General features: G+C 42.4%; 1 protein-coding gene across 10 annotated transcripts in view; it reads left to right on the top strand.

Moving 5' to 3' along the window:
* Positions 1-24,244, top strand: part of LOC135485924 (cAMP-dependent protein kinase catalytic subunit beta) — a 50,058-nt gene extending 25,814 nt beyond the window's left edge. For 2 of the 10 annotated variants that reach the window (XM_064768316.1, XM_064768321.1), the window contains 6 exons: positions 464-546; positions 2,947-3,073; positions 8,668-8,763; positions 16,622-16,744; positions 17,020-17,184; positions 17,466-24,244. In XM_064768316.1, the coding sequence (XP_064624386.1) occupies positions 464-546; positions 2,947-3,073; positions 8,668-8,763; positions 16,622-16,744; positions 17,020-17,184; positions 17,466-17,591 (720 nt within the window). In that variant the 3' untranslated portion in view covers positions 17,592-24,244. Of the gene's footprint in view, positions 1-463; positions 547-2,946; positions 3,074-3,553; positions 3,681-4,400; positions 4,528-8,667; positions 8,764-13,062; positions 13,186-13,470; positions 13,636-14,038; positions 16,017-16,621; positions 16,745-17,019; positions 17,185-17,465 lie in introns of those variants that run through there. The other 8 variants (XM_064768315.1, XM_064768320.1, XM_064768311.1 and 5 more) reach the window with 5 other exon arrangements.
* Positions 24,245-26,080: the final 1,836 nt, after the last annotated feature.

Below are 26,080 nucleotides of genomic sequence, written 5' to 3'. Positions count from 1 at the left end.
GTAAAGAACTGCCTGTACATACAATACATGGATTGTACACAATGCATGTAGCCAGGCTATGGGATTCCATAGAGCCCTACACCTGGCTAGTCAAGTCCAATCTCTCTCAGGCTGTCTTGGTGTTAAATGGGCCATGTGCATGTCAGGTCGACAATTACCTATAACTTTCTCAATAACACTGCTACTTCCCCATAGAAAAATGTGTAGTGTGGGTCAAAAGCGATGATAACCAGCTTGATCAGGTCATCCATTCATTTCATAGGTGCTGGAATTCATCATGTTCAAAGTGTTTTGTCAAAAAAGGTAATTGAATATCTTTAATAGTTATATGTCGACAAATGGTCTGAATGATGAAGAAGATGTCCAACCAACTAGCAACAAATGTGGGCAGAACGTTTCTCTTCTTGTCATTGACAATAATCACTCTCTGAAAGCATCGCCTCTTTGCTTGATCTCATTTCAGGATAATTCATATTTGTACATGGTACTAGAATTCGTGGTAGGAGGAGAAATGTTTTCACATCTTAGGAGAATTGGGCGATTTAGGTAAGCATCAGACTAAAATAACATCTTCAGGAACGTGGAGTTACCAGATCCACCAAAGCCAAAGGAACAACCATCCATTCCAACACATTACAATCAGATCCTTATGTCATTGTGCCTTGTTTGAAGTCGGTGGCCTTTCATTGAACTAGTATAGCCTATACATGTAGAAACCTGTTCGATGTGGGTTTTATTGAGGTATTTGAAGAGTGCATGGATAGGAGCTCAGTTGGTTTCATGTCAGTATCGAGTTCAGTGCACACCTTGATGAAAACATGCCAAGTTATGTTGTGAACTTGATTGATGTTAAATGTCACTTGCGTGTGGGCCTAATGATCTGTTCAAAAGTCAATACCTCAGTTGTTGAATATTGATTATTTTGAGTATGATGCCTAATGGTGATATGATTATATCTGATTGCTTGCCTTGCCATCCATGGCTGTGACCTTAGCCCGGCCTAGTTTACATCACCCTATTTGTATGTAATGTACATGTGTTGTTCCGTATGATTTCCCTGCTGAGTGAGAGCTATTGATTTTTGGACCATTGGGCCAACTTGCTATTCATGAGCTAGCTGATTGCCAGCCAGGGCTCTTAGTGGCGAGATTTCTATGTGATAGATAGCCACCCGTGCTGGCTATACCAAGTGTTGAGCCTTATCTTGAATGACCACTTGTTCAACATGCCTCCTCTTATTTTGTACCATACTCTGATTGTTTTTCAGCATTCTTTCTAATGATCCAGTGTGATGTTATTGTTTGGTCGTGTCATTTCAACTGTGTCAGCATGTAGCTGCCGTCTGCTACCTGTCCTCTAGATAAAACATTTGCCAGACCAACGTGATCACAGTGTGTGCTGTATTGATTTAACAGTGCAGGTCAAGTGACAGGGGCTGCACACGTCCAGACATCATACATAATGTATGGACAGAAGGTGTGCCAATAGTGCGTTATACGGGTTTCTGCCAGGGGGGGGGAGGCTACAAATACCTACCTTTGCTTCAAAAAGATGGGTATGTACCCTACGGTCAACAGTGGCATTTTAAAATTCTAAATTCTCTTAATAGTGTAACATCTTCTGTGGCCTCTTCCTGTCCTTCATTGAAATGGCACAACCAAATGCTCTGTTATTAAATGCTGTTAATGTTTCTGTCATGCTCAATGCTCTCCACTCCAAAATATGAAAACAGTCGATTGAAAACTGAAAATTGTTTTGGACGGGTTCCAACAAACTTTGCTCCTGCTGCAAGGGTGGGACTCCTGGAGCAGCAATTTGATGATGGCCTTTACTCTTCGTCTTTATTGCAAAAAACTTCCCCCAAAATCTAAAGTTTGTGACTTTGCCTCACTTCTCTTCCCCTCAATAAGTCATGCATTCAGTGCTGATTGGTTTTACTGTATGGAACTCCACCGCTTGTTCATATGGTGGAACTGGACATTGGTTATTGCTGTGCTTGGGTGTTGCAATGCCTGACCCAAGCTTAATGAAATGTGGCAGTTTTGGTGAACTTTCAGCATAGTATGTGTAGAGTCACCAGAGCACCAGCGCAGCATTCCTCTTTGCTTTTCTTTGCCCTGTTCACACTACAAGTCAATTCTTAGCAGAGTATCCAGTATTCTTCAAGTGCAATGCACCAGCTGGCTGGAGTTATGTACACACTGAGCCTGACACAGCATTGTCAGTGTATTACCCAATGCTATCAGAGTGACATTGTGACAGAGTTATGTCCTTCAATTATTGGCTGTGAATGTAACACAAGCTGTGTCATTAGAATCAGACTTACGTAAGACCATTGGCATTGGCATTATTTAAGGGCAATATTACCCAGCTATCGGCTGGCCAGTCACCTCCTATTCAACATAAGCAGTTCCCATCAACAAATTGCACAAAAAAAGGGAAAAAAACAAAATTGGAAAAGCATCAAACACGTTCAGAAGTGTTAATAGTTTAGTGATGTACCAACAGAAGAACAAACAAACTGCAATAATCATACCAATGGTCCTTTAATTGGAGTATTGCTGTGTTCAGAGTAACCTGCATTCTGAAAATGCAAATACGTAATAACCAAAAAGTTTCTAAAATTAAGAAAATTGGAAGAATTTGACATTCTTGAATTGAAACAATCTCCCCCTCTAGTAATCTATGTTTTTCTGATACTTTCTCTTGTCTTCCAGCTTGTTCTTTTTATTTTGTCCTGATTTCCTTGAGCATGCACCCAATATTCACCACCACTTCCTTTGTTGATGTCGGTTGCAATCACCAACCAATTGGGTTCATGCCATGCATCATTTCCCTGTCCTCGCAATAAACAAGATCAAGTTGATGTCAATATGTCACTTGCTCTTGGCGATCTCTGCCTCAATGTGTTTACTTGCTTGATGTGAGTGCTATTGCTTTGTTTAGTGAGAACCAAGCGAGATTCTATGCTTCCCAAGTGGTGCTCGCGTTTGAATACCTCCACCACCTTGACCTTGTCTACAGAGATCTTAAGCCAGAAAACATTCTAATCGACATGGAGGGCTACTTGAAAGTGAGTACATGCCACCATTTGGCTGGTAATGTTATTAGTTGCTGCTGTGGTGTCTGTTCCCCATTCCTTTAATCCTTGTTCATCTTACAAAATAATACTGTTACAATTTTTGATTTTTACCAGGCTGTATGAGAGGAATAGTGCTGCAGGGAAAAATGTTCTGGTGTATTTCATTTGAAGCAATACTGTGAGACGAGGTTGAAAACGTTGACAATGATGTGCCCTGTTGCTGGGCTAGATGAGCATGTAGAAAAGCTTGATGACAGTCAAATGTCAAATGGCTTTATCTTCAAGTTGCACCATGTTAATGACTTGTCTAGTCTCTATTCCACTCAAACAGCTTGCAAGATGTTTCTAATTAAACTAACTATTTCAGGTGATGTTCAGCACCGTCTTGAACGGGCAGCTTCTCCTATAATATTTCTGTTTTCCCTTCTAATCTTGTAGCTAACTCTCTAACTTATATTTCTCCCACTCCAGCGAACCCCATTCGAGATTTTATGCATCCCAAATTGTCCTGGCATTTGAATACCTCCATTCCTTGGATCTTATATACCGAGATTTAAAACCAGAGAACTTACTAATAGACTCACAGGGGTATATAAAGGTAAGAGGCGGCATCTATTTGTCATGTCAGTACTATTTCCCCTGTCTCTTGCCTATCATTTTCATTGTTTACTTTGACGTTTCTTTTTGATTTTAGCGGCAAAACGCGAGTTCAGCACTCGTGTTTTGTTCAAGCTTGTAGGTGTTGTCCAAGGCATGCTGTTCTGAGAGGAGATGGGGGCATGCCATGTTGTATATAGACCAGAGAGGGTGGGGTATTCAGGTCTCTCTCTGTAGGGTGAAGTCCATGTGATATACATCATTTGCAATGACTGTGTCAGACATTTCAATTGGTATGGAGTTGGTGATGTGGCCTGTTCCGAATGGTGTTGCAGGACAAGCTTGTTTCTAAAGCAATGGTATTGTTTATGTAATCCCTTTGCATCTGCCCTAACATGGGAAACCTGCTGTATGTTTGCATGGTATGAATCTTTTGCATGGCATTCTATACCTAAAATTGACTTAATTGACATCTCACACGTTTTTGGGTGGCTAGGTGGAAAAGTTTTTTTGTATTTGTAGATGTTTTAGAACGAAAAGTTGGTGTCAACTGAGTTACGGTACAAACTTCTTATTGGCTAAAGAGCTAGAAAGTGGCCATTCTGACTGATTGACCTAAATACCCCTCTCATCTCTTGTCAATTGCAACCTTCTGCCCAGGGAGCTGTCTCAAATCTGTGTTACGATCTTTAAATGGTTGCCTGGTTTTTCTTTTCCACAGTGAGTCACATTCCAGGTTTTATGCTGCTCAAATTGTGATGACGTTTGAGTATATGCACCATTTTGATATTGTATATCGGGATTTAAAACCTGAGAACCTACTCATAGATCAAAAGGGCTACTTGAAGGTAGAGTAATTCTGTTTCACTCTGGGGAGAGAGAGAACCAACGCACACACACCAGCGTTTGTGAAGATGATCACCCTGCTTGTGCTTGATAGCTCACACCATCTGCAGGAGGGCCGGCCATACAACACAAATGATGCTGAAAATAACAAAACATGCTTTATGAGGGCTAGCCGATATCTTGACAAAAAACAGGCGAAAAAAAGTTTCCATGTTAGCTGACTATTTCTGACCAAAGCTGAAATTGGTGGTTTATCTTCGGCATCATTTGTTGTGTAGGCTCTTGGTAGCATGCTAATATCCACTAAGTACTCTAAGATGTTCAATCAGATGTAATATGTGTATAATCATGAATTTGCCAACCTCGCCCTCTCTTGTGTTCCTCTCCTTTGATGAGGTGGTACTTCAAGGGTAGAAGTTGAAGGGCCTCCTCCTGCTCAGGGATCAAGTCCATGTTTACTGCTCAATATCCCAATGAGGGCAAGGTCTCTCACAATTTGGAAGCCATCTCTATGGTGTTAGGGGGAGGGGGGAGACCAGTCTTCTTAATAAGGGACTCATTCTGTCAGAGGTCATGTTCATGCCATACTTGCATTGATTGTGGCCTTGGTGGGGCGAGTGTTTGCTGTTGGATGTTGGGAATGAGCAGAGTGAAACTGTGGTGACATATACATTGTGCTGTACATTGTGTATATGTGCGAATGCTCTGTTCTGTACACTGTGTGCAATGGTTGGGTGTTTTGAATTGATTTGAAACCCATCAACTAATGTTGTAGTGTTTTGAAGGGCTCTTTAGTCATTCATGGAGTGTTCATGAATTCCCTGCATTCCGTTTCAAAAGTATTTGATGTGTGTGATCTGCGTTGATGCAAAAGAAATCAAAAAGAAATCATTTTGTGTTTAAAAGAGTCTGTTGGTCTGTTGACTTCACTGTTGATGTTTAGTTTGATGCAGCCACTGGGGATATGATGACAGATTCGATAACCCCCACAATCCCCTTGTCTACCTTCATGACCCCCATTCTTGGAATGTTTGTCACCACTACCACCACCACATATATCACCTTCACTTCACCATGACCTGCATGCATGTCATGATATTCCATCAACATTGCCAGTTCAGGCATCATCTAGAGAATCGTCCATCAGTCACCGTTTCTCGCTAATGTGTTCACCATCGCCAGGAAGATGTAATAAAGCTTGGTTGGCATCAAACCTGTTGCCAAGGTAACGTGGTGTTGGAGGATGCAGTGAGCGTCATCACAACATTGCATATCCAGCATATGGCTCTCTTCCTGTTGATGGGGTTTCAGTGCAAGTGAGAGCTTGGTGTGTAGACGCCATGAATCACTCTGGAGTTGTTTTCCCAAAACGTTGGTGACCTTGTGCCACACCCATGACGTATACACTCAATTTGTTGCTTAGGTCTATGGAGTCAAGTTGCCACTGAGTGTTTCTGCCACATCCGGCCTGTGTCCATTCCCCCCCGCTCCGTTTAATAGAACCCAACTCGTCTTGATTGCAAGGATCAGTCTCCCAAATGGTGTTGCCTATACTAGGCGACATCCATCCTGTCCTTAGGCGAGTCAATCAGCCAGTCCTCTCTTCAAATGGTCTTTACTCATCTTGATTACATGGGCCAATCTCCCCGCTGGGGTCTCATGGGGTTGATGTTTAATCAATGGTGGTAGTTGCTTGAAATGGAGATTGAGGTAGGGCATGCTGTGATTGACGTCATATGCTGTGAACTCAAGTGGAAGCAAATATGAACTGTGGGTTGTCAGGTATGAGGTGAGGTGTATGTTTGATGTGATATATCCCTGAGTGTTATAGTGAACCAGAGCTGTGGAACTGGGATAAACTGGCTGCGGGTTAACTTGAAACCCCATATTTCCATTAGAAAGGATTTTGAGAATTTCATGATATTTTTTTTCTAATTCAAAATTCTTTTAATAGCATTAATGAGCGAGACCATTTACATTGTATATGCCAGGTTGTGGTTCTGAGAAATGTTATTGGAAGTAATGTGATATAATTGATGTTGTTACATCACTATTTTCTTTGCCCAAAGTGTTGATTTTAGAAACACACCACACAACCTGAAACTATTGATCGTATGATAAATATAACAGAGCACTCTGGTAATTGGTATCAGAGTCAGCCATCTCATGCAGGGATGTATGACTTGTTATGTGGAGAATAGCTCAACGAAAGTAAATAGTTCTGAATGCATTTTAAGAGTACTTCATATCTTCATTTAAAATAAGAACATTTTAATCTATCTCATTGTAATATTGCAAGGAGTTTTTTAAGACAGAAAGTGCTCCTTCCCAACCCTGAGGTGACACTTTGAATGTAGCCATGCAATGCAGAATCCTCACCGCTAGCAAGTGTGATTTCTTCTTGGTAATTAGATGCCTGGAGCAAGCGAAAACCTTTCATATAATAAGTCTTCAATCAACCAGACATAATGAGATGAAATCGTGCGATCAGCTTTGGTAGTGGGCAAAAAGTGATGACATGTTTGCAGAAGGAATTCTTGAAGCATTCTTCGATGCAAGGCTGCCATCCTGTAACATTTTGAACTGATGAATTACAATTGTCAGGTCATATTGCCATCAATCAGCAGTTTCCAAGAAACGAAACTGTAGCACAGAACATGTTAGTATTGGCTGGTGGTGGCTGTGAAAACCCCATCAATTAGGGAGAAAATCAATGGAAATGTTTAAATAAAGTTATTGTACTTGGAGGTGAGACAGACCGACTGCTACTTGATCATGTGGCTGTGGGCCACATGGTACATGCCAGAAACATGGCTGGTCTTGGTTCAGGGCCACATGGCACATGCCAGAAACATAGCTGGTCTTGTTTCAGGGCCACATGGCACATGCCAGAAACATGGCTGGTCTTGGTTCAGGGCCACATGGCACATGCCAGAAACATAGCTGGTCTTGTTTCAGGGCCACATGGCACATGCCAGAAACATGGCTGGTCTTGTTTCAGGGCCATATGGCACATGCCAGAAACATGGCTGGTCTTGGTTCAGGGCCACATGGCACATGCTAGAAACATGGCTGGTCTTGTTTCAGGGCCACATGGCACATGCCAGAAACATGGCTGGTCTTGGTTCAGGGCCACATGGCACATGCCAGAAACATGGCTGGTCTTGTTTCAGGGCCACATGGCACATGCCAGAAACATGGCTGGTCTTGGTTCAGGGCCACATGGCACATGCCAGAAACATGGCTGGTCTTGTTTCAGGGCCACATGGCACATGCCAGAAACATGGCTGGTCTTGGTTCAGGGCCACATGGCACATGCCAGAAACATGGCTGGTCTTGGTTCAGGGCCATATGGCACATGCCAGAAACATGGCTGGTCTTGGTTCAGGGCCACATGGCACATGCCAGAAACATGGCTGGTCTTGTTTCAGGGGAAAACACTGCCAACACTCCAATGCTGTTCGATATATTTCAGTTGACTGAGAATTACATTTTCGCCCATGAGCATAAAATGGAACTTGGTTTTCATTTAACCTGAAACTAGTGAAAGTATTTTAAGATGTAGGAAGTCCAAGAAATAACCTGTTAGAAGAAAGAAAATGGTTGACGCACCTTGTCAAGTGCGGCTAAAGGTGGCTTTGCTCCTGCATTGGCTCGAATGGTTCTCATTCACTCACTCACAGTCAGATGTTTATAACTGTTCTATTCTGCATGTTGTATTTGTGTTGCCTGTCCTTCCTCTGCAAATTCATTATAACTGTTGGGCCATTCCTTTTCAGGTTATTATGCTTAGTTACCTAGCTTTTTGCTTTAGAATTGGTAATACCGTAAACAGATAGTGGTCAAATTCAATATGGCATTTCCTGTGGTATTGATAGGAAGAAGTATAATGGATGTATAAAATGAACTGCATATCATAAAGCAACAAGTTTGCACTCATCAAGACTGTTCACAGTAAAAACACATGTAAGATGACAGTAAGTCTACTTATTCTGCCTGAGCTTTGATACTGTTATTAAGATGACGAAATGTGCATATAGCCAGTTGCAAACCTTGGTGAAGGAAATACTGATCAGAGATTAGAATCCAAATTCTGTTGGTTTATGATGACTTCATATTCAAAGTTGGCGTTCTCTCTGCAGGTGACTGATTTTGGTTTTGCCAAGCGCGTCAAGGGAAGGACCTGGACATTGTGTGGTACCCCTGAGTATCTTGCCCCAGAGATCATCCTCAGCAAGGTAAGTGTGCAGCAAGACAAGCCTTGGGGAGGTCAGCAGTGGTTGAGCCAAGCTGTGCTTTTGGTGAAGTTTAAATGAATTTTCAGGGTATTTTTTTATTTTTCCGATGTCTTGTCTGCTGGATGAGTGCACATAGGGTATATGATAACAATTGATAATGTTCATTGAGACATTGTTGACAATATGACCTTTCTGACCTCTTCAAGGAGCTTTGCAAATAAAGTTTTTGTGAATTGGATTTTTATAATTCGTTGGTTAAGGGTTTCACAACACTGTTGACTCTGTGAACTCTAGCAGGGACATTCTGGCTAAGTGTATTCAATCTTTTAAATTTCATTAACCAGGGTTTTTTTCTCAAAAAATCCTTGTTTCTGCAGAATAACTTGAGAATGGCTTTTTTTTAAACCATTAAAAAAACATGGTTTATGCCACGCTTTGCGTAACTCTTTGGAAAATAGGCAAAATACGGCCACAGCTCATGTTCTTGTTTGATGTGGATACTTGGCCAGCAAGACCCGGTCAGATGATACCCATGCATGAACCTGATGACCGCCCCTGTTCTACAACCATTCATGTACCTGGGACCTGAATTGAAAAAGGCGGAATACTCCATCCTTTTCTGGCGTTTGTATTCAAATGAATGAGTTATCATGTTCATGCATGGGACTGCACATTGTAATTTTGTGTTTGCAATTACAACTAACTGTACAATCTTCTAATGTATTCCATGCATCATTTTCTGGTTGCCACGCGGGACTCTGTCACATCTTGTCACGTGAATGTCTCTCGTAGAATGGACGCGGACTCTCTCGCTTCTGGTTGCCTGCAGATCTCCTCTATGGAGGTAGCATGTACAGTCTATCAAGCTCTAGTGGTTTCCTTAGAAGCTTCAAGACAGTTTCATAACATAGTGTGCTGAGAATTGTCTCGATTAGACGCTTTGAGACAGTAACACCCCTATGCTGCATCCACACAGGTACCGTAGTGTGCTCAGTTACTTCACCTGTGACACTGTAGACATTGCTCTTGATCTTGTCTCAAAACCATCCCAAAATTCACCGCTGAGTTTATTCTGAATGAGGCCTTCAGATTAATGGGGTGTATTTATGTTGTAAAAATGACCCATCATTCTTGCCGACATCGATTATCGCCCAATAGCTTCCCTGCTGATGCCAACCCACTGTCGCCCTTTCTCCCCAGTTCAGACATTTATTGCCCTCTGAATCCTGACAGACTGACAATACATCAATCAATACAACTACAAACCTATAAAAGCATTAGCATCAGAGTGCTAACAACCCTGCCATATATCTCCCATTTGTCACCTTGACAACCAAGACCCTGTTGTGTGGAAATGTCACATTTGTCTCCATCGATAATATCATCGTTGCTGCGTCCCCTCCATTCCTCACGTTAACTACAAATAATCCTTCATCTAATAACTCCTGTTCGATGAAAGACATGCGCTGCCAAAGGTTGTTTTTTAGCTCATTCTTGTCGGACGTGACATGTATTGTTTGTATCTTGTCCAAGTCAAAACACGTTGAAAAACGAGGGCGTGATTGAGATGAGTGATACCTTCAGCTTGCTTCAATAACAAGGAGATTACTCTAAGCTGCTGGACACTGGCACTCAGCAACATATGAAGAAGTAAACAATGTTAAGTTGACTAACTGAGTGAGTCGTATTGATTGTCAGATGAGAAGTGGCAAAAATACAAAGGTACTGGTGAGGCCTTCAGAGAATGAACAAGTCAATACAAAGGTACTGGTGAATTTGATACGCTACCATTCACCTTCAGTCTCAGAGCATAAACAATACAAGCTGTCTGAGAACGAGTCTAGTCGTTTGCCAATGATACCAACTTTTGACATTCTCCCGATAATGGATACTAAAGCTGCTGAACTCGGGCTCAGTTAATGGGAAATTATTTGTTCCTGCTCAGCCTACCTGACATGACTCTGACTGTCTAAATCCGGGGCTGAGGTCAACAACCTGAGACTAAGAATGCCGGTTGATCGAAACATTGAACTGTTGCAAAATACAAGTGCTCCCAAGGAAACCTCCAATAAATTTTCTTAATTGTCAATTTGTTATTGAAAGGAATGCGGACAGTGAACCATGTATTGGTGAACTATGCTTAGTTATGGTGACCTGAAGCATATCAAGCACAAAACTCATTTATTGCTGATGATTTTGTCTAATATTGACTAGAAACATGTCATTCTCCTTATACTTGTTTCATCAATTCATCAACTGAGATATCAATAATACATTTGCCTGATTCTCCCACTTACATTGGAAATCAATCCCTTGCCAAGTCTAGCACCTCATAATAGATAGGATGTTATGTATGATTGATAGACATGTACCCTGCAATTTTTTGAAACTTATTCTTTGAAAGGCTCTGGCAATGGCCCAGATATTATTCGATTGTATTGATCATGAAATCATAAAATGTCACCCTGACATTCTGGTGAGTTATTTCTGCCACACCCCCGACCCCCATCACTTTTGCCCTTGCTCAAATGTTAGGCCTTTGATTTAGGCCTACAATTTTGTTGTCATGTTTTATTCGTTTCAATTAGTGCCGATCGTGGAGGTCAGCGTGACCCATTTTCGATGAGAGCCATGTCTCTGGAACGATGAGCAAGAGATTGGTGTAAACACCAGGTAGGTTTAAAGAGTTTCCATGCTCTTCTGTGTTAGTCTCTATAAAGAGTTTCCATGCTCTTCTGTGTTAGTCTCTATAAAGAGTTTCCATGCTCTTCTGTGTTAGTCTCTAGTATCTATTTTAAGACGCGGCCCTTCAACGTCTTCTCTTAGATCTCAACAATTGGTTTTCCTCTTGTTGGGAGTGTACTGAGAAGAATCCACAAGTCTCTTGATGTAAGGGAGTGTGGAGGCATTTGGTCGTAGGAATAGTGCTTGTCAGCTGCTATTCGAGTAAACCAAGCCTCAAAAGCTCTCTGCTCTCTCAACCAAACATTGCCTGCTCATAATCTGATTTCAAATACCTTTTTTTTTTGGTCTCTTTGATTCCGTTCTGTATCTTTTTAATGCTTTACACCATTCTGTGTACCTTTTTACCAATTCTGATGTAGCATCTGTTTTATCAGTGTTGTGATTTTATGATTTCCTATTTCATTCGTCATCTTGGAATGCAGCTCTCATTTTCTCCCCACATTATGGTATAAGTTTTTTTGATCTTATTCCTTTTTTACTTCCTGTTGATTTTTAAGAAAAATGCTTTTCCCCACCATGAGCCAACCATACTATGTGTCTGGTGCTAACTGTGATATTAGGTACCTGTATGACACCGTCAATTCCCCATGATGCCATTATGTCTGACATGTCATCTTATGAAAATGGTTTTCCCTGCAGTGGTTTGGTCTTATCAAGGACTCACTGGACTTCTCCTAATTCCTGGAAACCTTGCCATGTTATTGTACTCTATGGATTACCAATATCCACCACAACAAAGTGAAGGTCGGTCTGTAGATGAAGAATGTACACTTGAGTGGTTTCAGCTTGAAGTTGTTATCATGGCCAGTTGGTTTCTTTCTATTGGTGGTTAGAAAGGCCATTGTCCTTGGCCAACCTTGTACAGAGTAGAGTAACATAGTGATTGTGTAATCTACCGGTAGATAACCTAACAGCATTGTACATGTTGTGCTTGCTGAGTGCAAATTGATCAGCACTCTAATAGTCTAGGTAGCCTTTCATCATTTCTAACATTCTAACAATAGCTTGGCTTTTAATGACATAACCATTTATCAGTTATTTTGTTTACTTCACAAATGTTCTAATGACCTGATGTATGTGTTATAACTTGGTGACGGGAGTTGAAGAAAAGCTGTTTGAAAATTTGTCCCCTGTTTGCTATTTATTCATTCCTTCAGAGCTCAGCCATGGATAGTCCAAGTTCTCCAAAAGCATGCGGAGTGGTTCAAGCTGCATCAGGGCTGACTTGGGTGTTGGCTTCTGCATGATCACCCTGTCGTGTTTCCTTTTATGCTCAATGAAACTTCTTTTGCCTTTATTTTATCTAGATGTAGTAATCTTCTGTAAAAGCAATCTTCCATTTTCTATTTTGAGTTTTGTTTTCAATATTGATGAATAAGAAAGACAAGGTCAGACAAATATGCTCTGTGTTATGTTGAATGAAGTGGTTTTATTTCTCCCTTAAAAACACTGAGCATTTAACAAAGACCCTGAAGTATTTCAAAACTGAAGGTCACTTCGATTTTTCACCAGGGTTTTTCATTTGATCCTAGTACACAATCTTGTTGTTTTTAGGGTTACAACAAAGCAGTTGATTGGTGGGCATTGGGCGTCCTGATCTATGAAATGGCAGCTGGATATCCACCATTCTTTGCGGACCAACCCATCCAGATCTATGAAAAGATTGTCTCAGGAAAGGTAAGCCATTGGTTGCAGGTTGAATTAAAAACTCTCATTTAATACTATGAGTTAAGGGACTCATCTTCAAAGCCTTTTGAATAGAGCATATACCCTCTCTCAACTTTGGCCTGATGGGGAAGCTCATATTTTGTTAAAACTATCACCAAGAAGATGTAAAGTGACTTCCTATGACTTGAAGTCTTTGGAACCAATGGCATTTATGATGGCCAGGCCATGTATTGAAAGGAACAGTTCCTGAACGTAAATCGGCCAAACGGATTGTAACTTTCCCATGTTTTCTAGGTGCGTTTCCCCTCCCACTTTACACCAGACCTCAGGGACCTCCTGAAGAACTTGCTGCAAGTGGATTTAACCAAACGCTTTGGCAACTTGAAGAATGGCGTGCAGGACATACGAGGACACAAGTGGTTTGCGTCGACTGACTGGATCGCCATCTATCAGAAGAAGGTAAACTAAACAGTTAGAATCATTGGAATATACACTGGAAGCTGTCTTTGCCCTCATCAACTTTATACAACATTGGTGGGAAATAACTTGCCTCTCTTCTCAGAGGTCAGTTACCACAAGATGCGAGGTTGACCTGTGGTCAATCTTATAGAGATGCTCAGTAGACCAAACTCTGCTCTCGTGAGTGCCATCATCCGATCACTCCTCAATGCTGTCCATAGGTAGTGAGTTGCTCTTCTTTGGTCTCCTTATAGACTAACAGAAATTGTGTTCACTTGACAAAGCTTTCTGTTAGTCAAATTCTACTGTACAACCAACATGTCCAAGGATGCCATCTTGAGAGGGCTCCTGTCCTATTCTGAAACTCTCCTGAGTTGTAATGATTCTCTCTTGCCCATCTCAGGTTGATGCTCCATTTGTGCCCAAGACGCGGGGGGAGGGAGACGCCGGCAACTTTGACGACTACGAGGAGGAAGCGTTGCACCTCTCATCAACAGAAAAATGTTCAAAAGAATTTGCTGACTTCTAAATATTGAGTTTTGACTGACCTGTGATGACTGGAACAATTGAAGCATTTCTCTTGATAGGTCTTTTTATTGTTGTGGTTAAAGTTTTGCTCACTGGAAACATGATTGCTGTTAGGAGCTTATAGTCAGTAGGGAATCTCTGAGAGAACATTAAATACTACTAAAGAAATTGTGCACAAACTTTCAGTCTGAACTGAGAGCAGACATTTATTTATATCATGGCAGTACTTTCCTGGTGGACTTACAGTTTTAGTCAGACGTAATTTAGTCTCAAAATCTGCCACATTCAGAATTCCCAATCTGTTCTACTGTGTTGTAAGGAATCCTTTACGACTTCCAGCATATTGTAGTGTACAGTGGGTGAGAGTTTTTGACATATGATATGTTTTATTTTGAATATTAACAACAAAAAAATCGATTGTCCGGAGCAGCCATTTATTTGTGGTTTCATGAGAATTTGCTTAGCCTAGTTCAGAGTTGAACTCTCCTTGCAGTTGATCCGGTTCTCTAAACCCTGCGTATAAACTTGTAACCAAGGAACCAGATGTGACCTGATGCCTGCCAGGTGTTGCTTCTAGCAAGCATCTCTTCAGGGTAAGGGACTGGACTGCCACTCAATGCACTAATACATCATGTGGTGGCATTGGTCAGACAAATCAGCATTGTAGCATTAAAAGGTGACGTTTGTAAATAAGTTGTTAAGATTACGGAGATGTGAAGAAGTTCAATTTGATTCTGCTGTGTTGGTTCCAGGGCAGAGAAATTATGAATTACGTATTATCAAAATGGAAGTAAAGCACCAGTGAACAGACACTGTACAGAGTTAGCAGCTTTCCCCCAAGATTTCAGCCAGAGTTTACAAACCTTACCCAGTGATAACACCTGTTTGGTTGCTCTTCAACTTACAATGGATCCAGATGCATATCTTCCCCTGGTAGTGTTGGTGAGCTGTACTGGCGATTTCCTTCCATCCCCAAAAGTTGTAAATACCAAGAGATTTGAATGGTGGTGCGTCTATCAGCCGTGGAACGCTTGGTTATTATTGTATGTCTTCTTACTTGTTTATTATAGTAACTCTAGGGTTTAGTGCTGTTGCAGGTCATACCTTGGTTTCACATGGAATATGACTAGTCGTTAATTCTCCCAAATTAGCCTTCATCACTGCTCATTTTATTGTGGTTGTGTGAAGACATCATGTCAGGAACAAGTAGACGTTAAGTGAAGACATGATCTGCCTGCGATGGAATATACAAGCTCTATATAACAGTTACGTTGCAGGCATATACCTCATCATAAAACTCATGTCATACCTCATATAAACTCAATAATGTATTTGGTTTGAGTTGTTTCCCGTTGGGAAAGGGTATAATTCCCTTTCTCATATATATGTTTTGATTGCATGTCTGAATATTGCACGTGTATGCATACATATTTGCTAGCATTCATAAAACTGGTTCATGACAACATGCCTGTTTGGGAGGAGTAGTCTCGATATTCTGCATGAAATCCAAATTGACGCCTCACTTAACAGTACCTTTCGTCTGCTATGTTGAGGATTTAGTTTGCAACCTTAGCTGACACATCTGTTATGTTCTGTCTGGACTTATCTTTGTACCTTTTGCCGCCATTGTATGTCTTGTGAATGTTTGCTGGGTACATAAGACCACCGATTGAGGCCGTCCCTCAGGCCACCCTAGATGCTGGTCTCGCCATGTCAGTGCAGGAGTGGCTCTGATCAAGCTCACAGTCTCACCACTGCTAGTAATCAAATACACATCTGTATGTTATTGTCTTATGTTCAAATTGAATCTTTAATACTATGATTGAGTTGAATAAAAATAAGATTGAAATCAATGTTATCTGCTTATTTTTCTTATGAACTAATCATCTAATACCATTTCCATTCTTTTTGATTACCGGTAAGAAATTAACTTCAGGCAGCATCTTTGTGCTGTGTGTCATACACTTAAACATCACACTTGAATATCGCTTGTTCAGCTCGTGGTAGTTCCCCCAACCTCGCCTAATGTGATGATACCTGGGGCTGAATGCTAGATAAGCCCTCCTGTTGGTTTTTGTTCTCGGTGCATAAGTTGTGTAGGATGACATCAAGTGTTGCCTTGGTAGGATCTGTGGATGCGTGTTTTGATCTGCCAGAAGCGAGGACTCCTGGAGATAGACATTCTGTGACATGCGATGTGACATTCCAGTTTTTTGCAAGTATGTATTTCTGAGTTCAGTCGTTTCATGCGAATTCATACTGTTTATTACATGGAGCAAACTCAAACTTTCTCCAATTGTGTTGCATAACTGTACTGATGTGATCATCACTGGACTAGTAATGTTGAGGTGTCGAGTATGCTTCAGTTGGCTTTAGGCTAACTGTTCAGGAGAGGAGAATGGCTTAATGATGGGTGGTGATAGTGTCACCAACTTCTCCTTCTCTCTCTCTCGTTAAGGGCTACAACAAAGCAGTAGATTGGTGGGCCCTGGGTGTCCTAGTCTATGAAATGGCAGCTGGATATCCACCATTCTTTGCGGACCAACCCATCCAGATATATGAAAAGATTGTCTCAGGAAAGGTAAGATGCTTTGTTCCTGCATGATCTGTTCCAATGTGAAGTGTGATACCAGTAAGCATGACGACCAAGTGAATAAGTTGTATATTTCCACTGTGGTAGGATTTACTCCACAGTTTGAGTTCTAGCTGTTTAGGGTCTGCCTGATTATAAAGATGCATATCCAACTCTTACAATCCTAGAACCTGACTGATGGAGAGCAAGCAAGTTCCTCATTGTTGTTGTCCCTGGCTGATACACCAGCTCTATCCACTTCATCATATCTATTTATGTTTCAGGTACGCTTCCCCTCCCACTTCAGTGCTGATTTGAAGGATCTGTTGAGGAACCTACTCCAAGTGGATCTGACGAAACGCTACGGCAACTTGAAGAATGGAGTGCAGGATATCCGACACCACAAGTGGTTTGCTACCACCGACTGGCTCGGCATCTACCAAAAGAGGGTAAGTCCTTCTGCGATGTTAGATGCAGAATCTCAATGTTATATCACCGGGTCATTAGGTGTTGGGGAAGGGGAAAGTTTGTTTTGGGATTGACTAACATCTACAGGTACAGGTTAGTATCAAAAGCATCCCTGAGTAGTAACAATCTCAAATAAAACATTTCTCACATCTGCCATCTAGATGTACGGAATGTTCATTCGGTTTCACCTCAGATCCTGTGGCACCTTGCCATGGACTGCATGTTCTTCTTGAAGTGGTTATAGTTTGTTTCCATCTTGCAGATCGATGCTCCGTTCATCCCAAAATGCAAAGGCTCCGGCGATACTAGTAACTTCGATGACTACGAGGAGGAGCCACTTCGCATCTCGTCAACGGAAAAATGTTCCAAGGAATTTGCTGATTTTTAACGACATATTGTGTTCGAGTTGAACGTGAACTTACAAGAATGCAACACTTGCATCAGGTCTTTCATCTCTGAACCTGACCAGGAATATTGGTGGATAAAACGCTCCAGAAATGATGTGTGACTCTGTTCCAAAAAAGTTTTAGTTTTCTTACTATTTAGTTAAAATCAATGTAAATGGTTTTGGATCTAAAGTGAATTTATGATATCGGCTGAAATCAGAATGTTAAACATTGGCCAATCAGTGGATGGTAGACAGACTATGATTGAACGATTCCTAACTGGATGAGTTTGTTTTGATTCAGAATTGTAAAAGATGTTCTTGGCCATGGTATAAAACTAAAAGCAGCAGAGATAACACATGAACTTACAAGTAGGTGATCACTCTCAACTTGTGTTTTTATCTTGCTGATATTTCTCTGTTCGTCCTAAGATTATGCTCAGCGAGATGGGAGAAGAATGATGGGACATCACCATCGGAAGGTCAGTAAGATGGCTGGAACGTTATTCGAGTCTGCGGGTTGTATTCTAAACTGTGGGGAGAATTCCTCCCCGATTTTGTATACTGTATGCTAATATAAATGTCTGGTGACTTTGGCATTCAGAGTGGACGGATTGCATACATGTATGTAGATCGGTTGACATCAAGAACCAGTCACATAAAACCAAAATGGCACATTTTCAGAGGGTTTTCCAGTGTTCATATGAATGTGTGTCTGATAAAGCACAAGAATTCTTCTACAATGCATGGATGAGAAGCAGCAGTGCATCTGCCGTTTGTTCTGAATGCCGCAGGTTACTCTCATTCTTATGGTCAATAATTAGAAGAGCCGAGAGGCTGAGATCAACTCTCATATTTATACTCGTAAAGCCATTCAATGGGAATGTTCATGTGAGGGAAGTTCTCGATTCCCTTGAATTCCTGGTGTGATTGTGGTTCTCAAATTATATATGTAATTAGTGGCTTGTTGATGTTTGACTTCAAGTGTCGACCGCTGAACCTCCTACAGGAGACAAGACCACCATCCTGCAAGGTTTTCAGAATTGCTGTTAAAGTGTGGGATAACACATGTATTGTCATATCACCATATGTTAAAGAATCATATCTCATCAAAGTATATCTTTTTAATAAGAGCCTTCTATAAATTTTGAATATAAACATAGCTCGTCATAACTTATCTGACTTCAGAGTTGAATTTCAGCCGACATGTACAAACAAGTGAATAGCTGACCATGGTATATTTGTACTCTTACTCTGCCTACTTATCGTACATGAGCGAAGTAGGCTTGTTGTATCTTATAAAAAGACTTTTACCGAAGCCATTTTCAAGAAGCTTTTATAATTGAGGCTTTCTCCAGATCATAGTAAGTTTTCCAAACTAAGATCACATTCGATTTACTGCTTGCCAAAATATTTGATCCTAACTGATGTAGTCTGATGAAAGAGTGCCATCCCAAGCTTCCTTAAAGCAAGGTTTAGGCTCATGTTTATCCTGAGTAAGTGAATGAATGATGTCTTCATTCATTTGTCTAGAACATTGTGTTGCTTGAAAATGGCTTGTCTAGAATGTCGATAACTGTATATAAGGAGAATTTGTCCACTTTATGTTTCATTTGTTGGACTTGGCAACCATGCCATTTGTTCATGTCGCAGTGACCTAGGGACCATGCCATTTGTTCATGTACCAGTGACCCGGGGACCATGCCATTTGTTCATGTCGCAGTGACCTGGGGACCATGCCATTTGTTCATGTACCAGTGACCTAGGGACCATGCCATTTGTTCATGTACCAGTGACCTGGGGACCATGCCAGTTGCTCATGTACCAGTGACCTGGGGACCATGCCATTTGTTCATGTACCAGTGACCTGGGGACCATGCCAGTTGTTCTTGTACCAGTGACCCGGGGACCATGCCATTTGTTCATGTACCAGTGACCTGGGGACCATGCCATTTGTTCATGTACCAGTGACCTGGGGACCATGCCAGTTGTTCATGTACCAGTGACCTGGGGACCATGCCAGTTGTTCATGTACCAGTGACCCGGGGACCATGCCATTTGTTCATGTACCAGTGACCTGGGGACCATGCCAGTTGTTCATGTACCAGTGACCTGGGGACCATGCCAGTTGTTCATGTACCAGTGACCTGGGGACCATGACATTTGTTCACGTAGCCATGCCATTTCTTCATGTCGGAATGGCAATGACCTGATAATAGGACGCGGGTGTAGATGGCTGTTTGTGGTCGTTAGTTTTGAGTAATGCATCATATTCCTTTTGTTCCTGTGTCCCGCTGTCTCACTAAGTAACCTTTCTTAAGTGGGAATTGGTTGGAAACTATGCTATGTTTTAATTTGATCAGTAACTTGCCCTATGTGAGGTATTGTCAGTTATATTTCATGAATAAAAAAGTCTCTTCAAGGTGAGGACCAGTATATTGTCCACCACACACTGACAATCAATACAAATGTTCATACCACCAAACCTGGTTCCCTGTGCTGTCCGCAATGTGGGTCTGGTCACTGGTCTAGGAATTGCTGGTCCTGAAACTTGCCCCAAGTTAAATTCAAAATGGTTTGGACATACATCTCACTTTTCAAGATAATCTTTAACAGTTTCAAATGTTAATTTTATGCGCTGCATGATTAAAGTTAATTGGAGACAGCCTGCAATATGTTTTGGCCCTGCCTCTCTCCTAGAGTTTGTTGTGTAGATATGAGTTTTGTCTTGTATATGCTCAAACTTATTATATCGACATGATTATCCACGCATTCTTTCCGAGTCGAGTCATTGCTGTTTGTAAAATCATTGTATTAATCCAGCTTATATAATAGTTTGTATATGAATAAGAAGTAATAATGATAACTACCTGGAGTGTTCTGTTGCCTCCTTCCACTCATCAATGGAGATCTGAATCGTTCCTTCTCAATGTGAGCAGCTGAGTTTCAGTGACTTGTTTCTCTAACAAATCTCAGAACAGTAATATGTCCTGTTTCTGTAGTTGGAAGTATTGGCGTACTGTGAGCAGAGTGTCATGTTTCATGAAGATAGCAACAGAATTCTTCTTGGAACTGTGATTATATTTTATAACAAAGTTTATTGTTTATTGTATGAAACAACCTTTCTAATTGTGTTCGTTGGTGTCACGTGTTGTGGTGAGAGAAAGGAGACGGTCTAGATTCATTAGGTGACCAGCTAGCTGATACCCTGGCGTCAAGCTCATGAGAGTGGCCTTGGTGGCAGATATAACAAGTAGGTTATGTGCCCTCATTAGGTGACCAGCTAGCTGATACCCTGGTGTCAAGCTCATGAGAGTGGCCTTGGTGGCAGACATAACAAGTAGGTTATGTGCCCTCATTAGGTGACCAGCTGGCTGATACCCTGGTGTCAAGCTCATGAGAGTGGCCTTGGTGGCAGATATAACAAGTAGGTTATGTGCCCTCATTAGGTGACCAGTTAGCTGATACCCTGGCGTCAAGCTCATGAGAGTGGCCTTGGTGGCAGATATAACAAGTAGGTTATGTGCCCTCATTAGGTGACCAGCTGGCTGATACCCTGGCGTCAAGCTCATGAGAGTGGCCTTGGTGGCAGATATAACAAGTAGGTTATGTGCCCTCATTAGGTGACCAGTTAGCTGATACCCTGGCGTCAAGCTCATGAGAGTGGCCTTGGTGGCAGATATAACAAGTAGGTCATGTGCCCTCATTAGGTGACCAGCTGGCTGATACCCTGGCGTCAAGCTCATGAGAGTGGCCTTGGTGGCAGATATAACAAGTAGGTCATGTGCCCTCATTAGGTGACCAGCTGGCTGATACCCTGGCGTCAAGCTCATGAGAGTGGCCTTGGTGGCAGATATAACAAGTAGGTTATGTGCCCTCATTAGGTGACCAGCTGGCTGATACCCTGGCGTCAAGCTCATGAGAGTGGCCTTGGTGGCAGATATAACAAGTAGGTCATGTGCCCTCATTAGGTGACCAGCTGGCTGATACCCTGGCGTCAAGCTCATGAGAGTGGCCTTGGTGGCAGATATAACAAGTAGGTTATGTGCCCTCATTAGGTGACCAGCTAGCTGATACCCTGGCGTCAAGCTCATGAGAGTGGCCTTGTGGCAGACATAACAAGTAGGTCATGTGCCCTCATTAGGTGACCAGCTGGCTGATACCCTGGCGTCAAGCTCATGAGAGTGGCCTTGTGGCAGACATAACAAGTAGGTTATGTGCCCTCATTAGGTGACCAGTTAGCTGATACCCTGGTGTCAAGCTCATGAGAGTGGCCTTGGTGGCAGACATAACAAGTAGGTTATGTGCCCTCATTAGGTGACCAGCTAGCTGATACCCTGGCGTCAAGCTCATGAGAGTGGCCTTGGTGGCAGACATAACAAGTAGGTTATGTGCCCTCATTAGGTGACCAGCTAGCTGATACCCTGGCGTCAAGCTCATGAGAGTGGCCTTGGTGGCAGACATAACAAGTAGGTTATGTGCCCTCATTAGGTGACCAGCTAGCTGATACCCTGGCGTCAAGCTCATGAGAGTGGCCTTGGTGGCAGATATAACAAGTAGGTTATGTGCCCTCATTAGGTGACCAGTTAGCTGATACCCTGGCGTCAAGCTCATGAGAGTGGCCTTGGTGGCAGACATAACAAGTAGGTTATGTGCCCTCATTAGGTGACCAGCTAGCTGATACCCTGGCGTCAAGCTCATGAGAGTGGCCTTGGTGGCAGACATAACAAGTAGGTTATGTGCCCTCATTAGGTGACCAGTTAGCTGATACCCTGGCGTCAAGCTCATGAGAGTGGCCTTGGTGGCAGACATAACAAGTAGGTTATGTGCCCTCATTAGGTGACCAGTTGGCTGATACCCTGGCGTCAAGCTCATGAGAGTGGCCTTGGTGGCAGACATAACAAGTAGGTTATGTGCCCTCATTAGGTGACCAGTTAGCTGATACCCTGGCGTCAAGCTCATGAGAGTGGCCTTGGTGGCAGACATAACAAGTAGGTTATGTGCCCTCATTAGGTGACCAGTTAGCTGATACCCTGGCGTCAAGCTCATGAGAGTGGCCTTGGTGGCAGACATAACAAGTAGGTTATGTGCCCTCATTAGGTGACCAGTTAGCTGATACCCTGGTGTCAAGCTCATGAGAGTGGCCTTGGTGGCAGACATAACAAGTAGGTTATGTGCCCTCATTAGGTGACCAGCTAGCTGATACCCTGGCGTCAAGCTCATGAGAGTGGCCTTGGTGGCAGACATAACAAGTAGGTCATGTGTCCTCATTAGGTGACCAGCTAGCTGATACCCTGGTGTCAAGCTCATGAGAGTGGCCTTGGTGGCAGACATAACAAGTAGGTCATGTGCCCTCATTAGGTGACCAGCTGGCTGATACCCTGGTGTCAAGCTCATGAGAGTGGCCTTGGTGGCAGACATAACAAGTAGGTCATGTGTCCTCATTAGGTGACCAGCTAGCTGATACCCTGGTGTCAAGCTCATGAGAGTGGCCTTGGTGGCAGATATAACAAGTAGGTCATGTGCCCTCATTAGGTGACCAGCTGGCTGATACCCTGGCGTCAAGCTCATGAGAGTGGCCTTGGTGGCAGATATAACAAGTAGGTTATGTGCCCTCATTAGGTGACCAGCTAGCTGATACCCTGGTGTCAAGCTCATGAGAGTGGCCTTGGTGGCAGACATAACAAGTAGGTTATGTGCCCTCATTAGGTGACCAGCTAGCTGATACCCTGGTGTCAAGCTCATGAGAGTGGCCTTGGTGGCAGATATAACAAGTAGGTTATGTGCCCTCATTAGGTGACCAGCTAGCTGATACCCTGGTGTCAAGCTCATGAGAGTGGCCTTGGTGGCAGACATAACAAGTAGGTTATGTGCCCTCATTAGGTGACCAGTTAGCTGATACCCTGGTGTCAAGCTCATGAGAGTGGCCTTGGTGGCAGACATAACAAGTAGGTTATGTGCCCTCATTAGGTGACCAGCTAGCTGATACCCTGGCGTCAAGCTCATGAGAGTGGCCTTGTGGCAGACATAACAAGTAGGTTATGTGCCCTTATGTGCCCTTATGTGCCCTTATGTGCCGAGTTATGTGAGTGTGCTGGTGTTGGCAGACATTGTATGTAGGTTACGAGTACAGTGGGAGTGTTGTGTTGGCAGGCATTTGATGGAAGGTAACTTCTAGGTATGCTGGTTGTCTGGGGAATTTGTCACAGAGACATGTTGAGCACATTTCAGACACTTGATCACTTTCAAACTGATTCTTGGTTCTTCTCTAATGTTTACGTAAAGGAATCATCTAAAAAGTCTTGTTTTCTTGACGATAGGTGAACATAGTCCATGTAATTACATGATGATAAGATCTCTGTGTCTCCACACCTACACTATATTCATAAAATCTTACACCAGTTGTTTTGATTTCAAACTCCTTGGTAACCATCTCTGTACTCTGCTTCTAGAATACACTTTTCCCATAGTTCTACCAATATGTGTCTCTTATGTTTCTGTGCTCACCCCACTGTCATTCCCTTGTCAAATTTGTGTTGGTCATTTGATGTGGATGAAAAATAGCGTAAGTTGCCTCGACCGATGTTATTGTTTTCATGATTTGGAGTCAAATCTAACTAATTAGCATTGAGTTTAATAAAAGTAATGAGATTTCATTTAGGCCTTCTTTTGTTTCCTTCTCATTGAAGCATTGAACCACATGCAGTTCTATGTACAAAAGGTGGCCTAGTGGATTTTTGGAGAGGTTTCAGTTTTGTTGGCCTGTGCAACTGAATACTGATTATCAACAGGATTCACCCGTCCTCCTATAGAGACCCTGTCACATTGTCTATGGCCTGAATACTGGTCACCAAAATGATTCACTCATCCTCCTGCAGAGATCCTGTCACAAATTATCTGACGACAGTAGCTTGCACAATGTCCAAGGCCTGAATATTGGAAACCAACAGTCTTCACGCGTGTAGAGACACTGTCACAACCAAACACTTGGGCTAGACGCACATTGATATGGTCTTAATAGACATTGAGATGATTCATTGGTTGGTTATCCATTGTTTTGCAATATGGTTACTCTCATCCCTTCTGAAACATCTGTCACACTGAGAAAAACGATAAACCTTTCACCTCGGTCTTGACCCATGTGACAATCTGATGGCAGTAGCTGTCACAATGTCCAAGGTCTGAATAATAACAGCTCCTCATCCAGTACATCTCAAACCTACTGTCTTTGATACACCTTGAATAGCTAGCTCCTCATCCAGTCCACCTCACCCTTTGAAGAGAACAACCCACTGTCTTTGAGACACCTTGAATAGCAAGCTCCTCATCCAGTCCACCTCACCCTTTGAAGAGAACATCCTACTGTCTTTGATACACCTTGAATAACTAGCTCCTCATCCAATACATCTCATCCTCACGAAGAGAACAACCCACTGTCTTTGAGACACCTTGAATAGCTAGCTCCTCATCCAGTCCACCTCACCCTTTGAAGAGAACATCCTACTGTCTTTGATACACCTTGAATAACTAGCTCCTCATCTAATACATCTCATCCTCACGAAAGAACAACCCACTATCTTTGAGACACCTTGAATAGCTAGCTCCTCATCCAATACATCTCACCCTTTGAAGAGAACAACTTACTGTCTTTGAGACACCTTGAATAGCTAGCTCCTCATCCAGTACATCTCACCCTTTGAAGAGAACAACCTACTGTCTTTGAGACACCTTGAATAGCAAGCTCCTCATCCCGTACATCTCACCCTTTGAAGAGAACAACTTACTGTCTTTGAGACACCTTGAATAGCTAGCTCCTCATCCAATACATCTCACCCTTTGAAGAGAACAACTTACTGTCTTTGAGACACCTTGAATAGCTAGCTCCTCATCCAGTACATCTCACCCTTTGAAGAGAACATCCTACTGTCTTTGAGACACCTTGAATAACTAGCTCCTCATCCAGTACATCTCATCCTTTGAAGAGAACAACCTACTGTCTTTGATACATCTTGAATAGCTAGCTCTTCATCCAGTACATCTCATCCTTTGAAGAGAGCAACCTATTGTCTTTGATACACCTTGAATAGCTAGCTCCTCATCCAGTACATCTCATCCTTTGAAGAGAACAACCTACTGTCTTTGAGACACCTTGAATAGCTAGCTCCTCATCCAGTACATCTCATCCTTTGAAGAGAACATCCTACTGTCTTTGATACACCTTGAATAGCTAGCTCCTCATCCAGTACATCTCACCCTTTGAAGAGAACATCCTACTGTCTTTGATACATCTTGAATAGCAAGCTCCTCATCCAGTACATCTCACCCTTTGAAGAGAACAACCTACTGTCTTTGATACATCTTGAATAGCAAGCTCCTCATCCAGTCCACCTCACCCTTTGAAGAGAACATCCTACTGTCTTTGATACACCTTGAATAACTAGCTCCTCATCCAGTACATCTCATCCTTTGAAGAGAACAACCTACTGTCTTTG

Source organism: Lineus longissimus, chromosome 4 (genome assembly GCF_910592395.1).
Source record: "Lineus longissimus chromosome 4, tnLinLong1.2, whole genome shotgun sequence".
Classification (NCBI taxonomy): Eukaryota; Metazoa; Nemertea; class Pilidiophora; order Heteronemertea; family Lineidae; genus Lineus; species Lineus longissimus.
The sequence above is the reverse complement of the archived record's forward strand: the minus strand, read 5'-3'. Positions and strand labels throughout refer to the sequence as shown.